Raw genomic sequence first — 6,610 nt, forward strand, 5'->3', positions numbered from 1 at the left:
CTTGAAGGAAAATCTTGTTCATCTAAGTTATTACATATTGATGTGTCTATGGTTTATATTAGTAATAAAAAGACAATTGAAAAGAATGAAGAAAATGTATCAAAGTTCTTATGAGATTTACTAAAACTACTGTTTTTACATAGCCTTAAATATATTTTTTAATCTTAAACATAAGCATTTGCCCAACCTTACAGAACACTTTTTATATTCTTATAAATATCTTAATTGTTTTTTTTCTTCTAGGGGATATTCGTCTAACCCCAGAGGACTTTGCTAGAGCTCAGAAGTACTGCAAATATGCTGGCAGTGCTCTGCAGTATGAAGATGTAAGTACTGCTGTACAGAATCTACAAAAGGCGCTCAAGTTACTGACGACAGGCAGAGAATGAAGCCTTTGTATAACAGACCCATGTATTTTTGGCATGAGGAACTAACAGTCCATTACTCTATCTTCAGCCTATCAGGATCACAGTTTTAAGGAAGACTTGGTTTCATTTAATATGACAATGAAACTCTGTGTGTATCAGATTTTTATTGAAGCATTCAGCAGCAGCCTCAACCAGTTTTCGTTGTCCATTTAGTAGATTCAGTCATCTCTGAGTATATAGGGCTGATGTCAGCAAGACCCTAAAAATTCTCATTGAACCCCGCTTCAACAAATGAAAACACATCTATAAAATGTATACTGGGAATAACCTTTGTATTTACATACATTAGGGGAATTTTTTAAAATCTGTAACGTTTGGACAAACAGATGATATTACTTTGCTATAAAATTATAAATGTAACTTTTAATAAAGATTGCCAGAATATTCTAAATTAGAAATTATGTTTTTGTTTCCCTCGAGACATAAAACAAATATGAACATTCTAAACTGGTGGATTAATCTGAAAAGACATTCAGTTCAAATTTTAATTTATTCTCATGTTAAATATAACTCTATTAAAAGTTTAATATTTCATGGGAGAAAATATGATAAGGTAAAGAGGTAGAATCACTTTCAGACTTAAGAATAATGTTGATTCCCCAACTGCTTTACCTTATTTATTAAAGCATAAGATGAATTGGTATTTGCTTCATAGGCAGTTTGACTGCATGTATTAGAGAATGAAAAGAAGGTATTTGCCTGGAAACTTGGTGCTCTAAATTAAGGTACTCCTCTGCTGCTGTAGAATGGATTCCACACAGTGGATAGCTATGGATGATTCAGAATATTATGTTTAGATTCCCATTTGTTAAGTTTATAAGTTTTGTGGGGAATTATGAACTTGCTGTGTACCACCTGCATTTGTACTGTGTGAAAAATAAATACAAGGATTCGTTTAGCTAATTCAACTTACTACAAAGACAAATGTCTGTTTTTATTTGCCTGCTAGAATTGTCTTTTTTTAAAGTCATTTTTATTTATAGGAATATGGGTGTTTCTATAGGAAGAAACAGGTTTTTTGTTGTTGCTGTTTTTAAAGATAAATTTGACAAAGTTACCTGAAATTTATCTGGTCCATTTTATTCATGCTACTAAGATGGAAATCTTTAAACACAAGGGTGAGCAAGCTTTGGCCCATGGATTGGCCACCTGTTAATGTAAATAAAGTTTCTTTGAAACAAGCCTATACTCACTCATTTATGTTTTGTCTGTGGTTGCTTCACAACTGCAGAGTTGTATGGCTTGCAAGTCTGAAAACATTTACTGTTTGGCCCTCTAAGAAAAAGTTAGACACCTAGTCTAATGGCCTGTTTGGGAAAAAAACGCATCACTAACTCATAATCATTTATATCCATTATTTTCTGCATAAATGTAATGCTATTGTACAAGGTTTGGTAGAATAAATATTCAGACTGACTATTCTAAATTATCACAAAAATATCCCCAAAAAACATGCCTCCTAAAAAACATTTTCCTATCTTTTACAAGATGTATGAACATTTGTAGGGTTCCACATTTGCATCTAGAAATCCAGTGCTCTTCAGAATGTTACTAGATCGCCAGGATGACCTTTAGCATTATATGATGTTCAGCAAATTTTAATTTAAACTTTGGTATGTCTGTACACTAAAAAGTAAACCCATCACCTCCCATTTCATACCGTACCTTTTGGTTCCCAGTTGGGAGAGCACATGGAGGGAAGGAGATGATATAGAAACTATGGAGTCCGCTGATAGTGGGCTGCATGGTGTGACAGAGCCCTTCTCTGTGAAATGGAAATGACACCACTAGCCATCTCAGTAGTCATGAGAATTAAAAGAGATGCAGTACCCGAAGTGCTTAGCACCTTCGTAGCATTTCATAAATGTTTAGTGTCAATACTAATGCTCTAGTAATGTAAATTGTTAATTTATTTCCCAAGTATCAGGAAATCCCAGTTGTCTATGTGGCCCAGTGCTTAAAAATGCCTTCTTGCATGAGGGGATTGAACTATACAATGTTTGTTAACTTTGTATTTGTATTTTTTCCTATAAAATGTTACAGTAAAATTAGGAGATGTGTTCTGATGTAACAATAGGATGAGCAATTTTCATTTATTCCTTCAATATATATTTACTGAATAGCTACTATGTGCCTGGTATTGTTCTTTGCAAGCAGAAACAGCAGGAAAAAAAAGTCCCTCCGTCACAGAGTTTAACATTCTAAAAGGGAGGAAATAGATAATAAAATATACAGTACATTTCATCAGTGGCTCTCCGAGTGTGATTGGAAATACAAATCTTGGGCCCCACCTGTCCTACCCAATCAGAAACTCTAGGAATGGGTCCCAGCCTTCTGAGTTTTAAGAGACACTTAAGATGGTCCCTAAAGTTTGAGTGGTTTAGTTCTACCCAAATCAGAAATATTGCAAGTCTGAGAACAGATTCTCCTGAAACTGGTTCTCAAAGATGTGGTGTCTGAATGACCGGCATCAGCATCACCTGCGAACTTGCTAGAAAGTTCTGGGGACCACACTATGGGAACTTCTGTATTAAATAGTGATAAATGCTATGGAGGAAACATTGAGGACAGGATAGGAGATGTTTAGGTGTGTACAGACATACGCATATTTCAATAGGATAGCCAGCGTAGACCTCCCCGAGGTAACATTTGAGCAAAGAAGGAAAAGAGTAGTTAGGCAGATACATACATAGAGGAAGAGCATTCCCAACAGGTAGACAGAAATCAGGTCAGAGGGTATAAGTGGGAGAAAAGTTGGTGAGGGAGCTAAAAGCTTAGGATCATACAGCTTTTTTGTTAGGGCCTTGACTGGAAAGGTTTTCAGCAGAAGCGTAGCCTGATGTGACTTGACTTTTCAAATAATCATATTGGCTCCTATGTTGAGAATAGACCATAAGGAGGGTGGTAAGTAAGGAAGGAAGCTGGGAGACCAGTTAAAAGAGTATTAACAACAGGCCGGGGGCGGTGGTTCGCACCTGCAATCCTAGCACTTTGGGAGCCGAGGCAGGCGGATCACCTGAGGGCAGGAGTTTGAGACCAGCATGGCCAACATGGGGAAACCCCGTCTCTAGTACATATATATGAATATATATTCATTAATATATAAATGTATGTATATAAAAATAATATATATTAGCCTGGCATGGTGGCACGCACCTGTAATCCCAGCTACTCAAGAGGCTGAGGCAGAAGAATCACTTGAACCCAGGAGGCGGAGGTTGCAGTGAGCAGAGATGGCGCCACTGCACTCCAGCCTGGACGATAGAGCGAGACTCCTTCTCAGAAAAAAAAAGTATTACAATAATCAAGGTGAGATGTTACGATGTCTTAGTCCAGGAGTAGCCTTGGGGGTAATAAAATGGGATTGGTTTCTGGCAGCTTTTTTTTTAAGTAGAGTCACAGGATTTCTGTAAACTGGATATGAGGTATGAACATAAGAGAAGGAGTAAAGGTTGACTCCAGATTTTTCACCTGAATGCCTGCAAGGAATAAGTAATCACGTACTGCAGTAGGGAAAGTTGTGGAATTCCTCTCACAGTTAGATTGAAGTGCAATGTTTCCAAGTTGTTGTGACCATTCCAAGTGAAACTGATAACAGTGTTTTGTCAATGCGGCAGAGGGAGAAGAAAAAATAAGGTTCTGTTGACAATGATTGCCACAGATATCTCACCAAATCACTGCTGAATGGAGCTGCAAGCCAAGAATAGTTCCCACGGTTCACATGGCCGAGGAAGTTTACTGACATCAGGACTACATCAAGAAAAAGACTCTAGTTATGGGTCTTGAAAATTAATATCCTCATATGTTTGTAGAATTTATATATGACTTGTAATTCTAGAAATGTGAGAATTCTAGGTATACATTAAAAGGTTATATGCTGTCTTTTCTAAAGAAACGCCCTAATAGCAGCATTGTACAAATATTTTCAACTCTCAAAGAATAATAGCTAATGGAGTTGATGGGTTTTGGTTATCAGCACTGCTTCCTCTCTTCACTCATTTCTTTCTTTTGTTTTCTTTTTTTTTTTTTTTTCTTGACTCATTTTGGAACATTTGGATCAGATCTTCTAGTTTGGCCCATAAACAAAGCTTCATCAGTAGAAAAGTTAAGACATCCTTCATATGAGAAGTATCCTTCATATGAGAAGTATCATTCCCTGGTTGGTTGTAGTCGTTGAAGTCTATGTGGAATTCTAAGACTGCAGGCTTGTTCATTGGAGTATACTTAAGTAGGACCAATTCTAAGTAAGCACTACTTCAATAATAATCATAATAGCTAACATTTCAGTGTTTACTAAATGTCAGATACTATTCTAAGTATTTTGCATATATTAATTCATTTAATATTGCCAGTGGTCCTGAGAGGTAGGCTTTATTTCTGTTTTAAGATGAGGAAAGTGAGCCACAGAGTAACAAATTTGCCTAAGGTAACACAGCTAATACTTCTAAGCTCAGACTGCCTGTTTCAGATCATAAGAAGTATCATCCATATAAGTAAGTCACCTGTTACATTATGAGTACAATGAGACGTTATGAGTTCCACATTATCAAGGTCGTTGGACAGTTCCTTTTATTAGTGAGAGGTGTTAGCAGCTAAATTTTTCTATTATCTGGGCCATATGTTCCAATTGACAGTGAGTGCTAGGCAGTTAACACAGGGTATGAACTTGAAAATCTGATTGCACCCTCAATATCTGGAATATACACTGGTCTATGACCTGAAATTGTCTGGACTGCAGCAGTCCAAGGGAATAATAAGCAGGGTTTGAGTAATGCTACAATGGAGTCATAGGTCATTTTGGAGAAGCTGTTCCACATCATTAGGGAGTCTGGGTTTCCCAGATGTGCCTGTTTTATCCTTTTTATTTTAAATAACATCACTGTCTTTCCTAACTAAAAATTCTTCATCTTCGGGAAATAAGATTAAGATATGGACTGAAAATATAAAATTAGCAATAATGTTTATTATTAGATATTTCCTCAATTAAATTTCTCCCTGAAAGTCTTAGGCAAAAGCCCCTGTCTCTTACTTCATATATCAAGTTTGCAGGGAAAGACATATATTCCATGAATATAACTTAATGGAGAACTGGCTTCAGAATTCTGCAACATTGGGAAGTCTTATCAAATATTAAGTCATTCATATGTTCAAAAATATTCATATTTATTGAGCATCTACCATCAAATATTTAATATGATAACGCCATACTGGAGATTATATACGAGATACAATAATTCTTCCTAAAGAAAGTCAGGGAAAGCTTCACAGATAAGGTTGAGCTGAAGGTTTGGCAGGCGGGGAAGCAAGGAGAAGTAAGCAGAGAGAAAAGCACAAGCAACGCCATGGAGGAAAAAAATGTGAGCAATTCAGGTAACTCAAGTAATTTAGTGTTGCTATGCATGTGGCCTATGGGGGCCAGAAGTGTAAATGTGTTATGGCTGGGGCGTGGGAGTGGGGGGCGAATGTGTTATGACTAAATTGTATCCCTTCAAAATTCACATTTTGAAGCACTGATCTCCAGTGTGACTGTGTTCAGAGATAGGTCCTAAAGGGAGTCAGTTAAGGTTACAAGAGATCATAAAGGTGAGGCCCTAATCCTAAAGGTCTGCTGTCCTTATAGGAAGAGGAAGAGCCACCGGAGCTGGCTCATTCTGTACGTGTACAGAGAAGAGGCCATGTGAGGACATGGAGAGGCTCGAATATGCTCTTAATCCTATCAGTTTCCTGCTTTAATTCATCCCGTGGAATTGTTTTGTCTTTTCGACCCCTCAGCTATATTATTTATATTGTGATATAGGGGATAATCAGAGTCCCCTGAGAAGGAACAAGGACATTGGCTTGTCTATTGTGCTATGCTTATATACTTTCTGTATATAACGCTTTCTGTAGAAAACCAGTAATACCCCAGAAACAACAGTAACTTGGCAAAATTACTATTTACCACTTCACTTTTTATATCACGTAAGTTAAACTTTATTTATTTACATGTGTCTCCCTCATTAGATGCCAAGTTCCTTGATATTTTATACATTTGTGAATTCCTGGTAATTCACATGTAGCCTGATGCATTATAAGTATTCTGAACTGGTGAAATAAATATATGAATGGGCAAAAAATACATATGCTAAAATGATCAAATAAAGGTTATGTTCAGAAACCTCTGTTCTGTTATATGGTAGTGT

General features: G+C 36.8%; 1 protein-coding gene across 2 annotated transcripts in view; it reads left to right on the forward strand.

Annotated features, from left to right (window-relative positions):
• Window positions 1-2,554, forward strand: part of VTA1 (vesicle trafficking 1) — a 79,086-nt gene extending 76,532 nt beyond the window's left edge. For both annotated transcript variants that reach the window (XM_005551989.4, XM_065543467.1), the window contains exon 8: window positions 244-2,554. In XM_005551989.4, coding sequence (XP_005552046.1) covers window positions 244-389 — 146 coding nt within the window. In that variant the 3' untranslated portion in view covers window positions 390-2,554. The remainder of the gene's footprint in view (window positions 1-243) is intronic.
• The last annotated feature ends 4,056 nt before the right edge of the window (window positions 2,555-6,610 follow it).

Source organism: Macaca fascicularis, chromosome 4 (genome assembly GCF_037993035.2).
Source record: "Macaca fascicularis isolate 582-1 chromosome 4, T2T-MFA8v1.1".
Taxonomy (NCBI): Eukaryota; Metazoa; Chordata; class Mammalia; order Primates; family Cercopithecidae; genus Macaca; species Macaca fascicularis.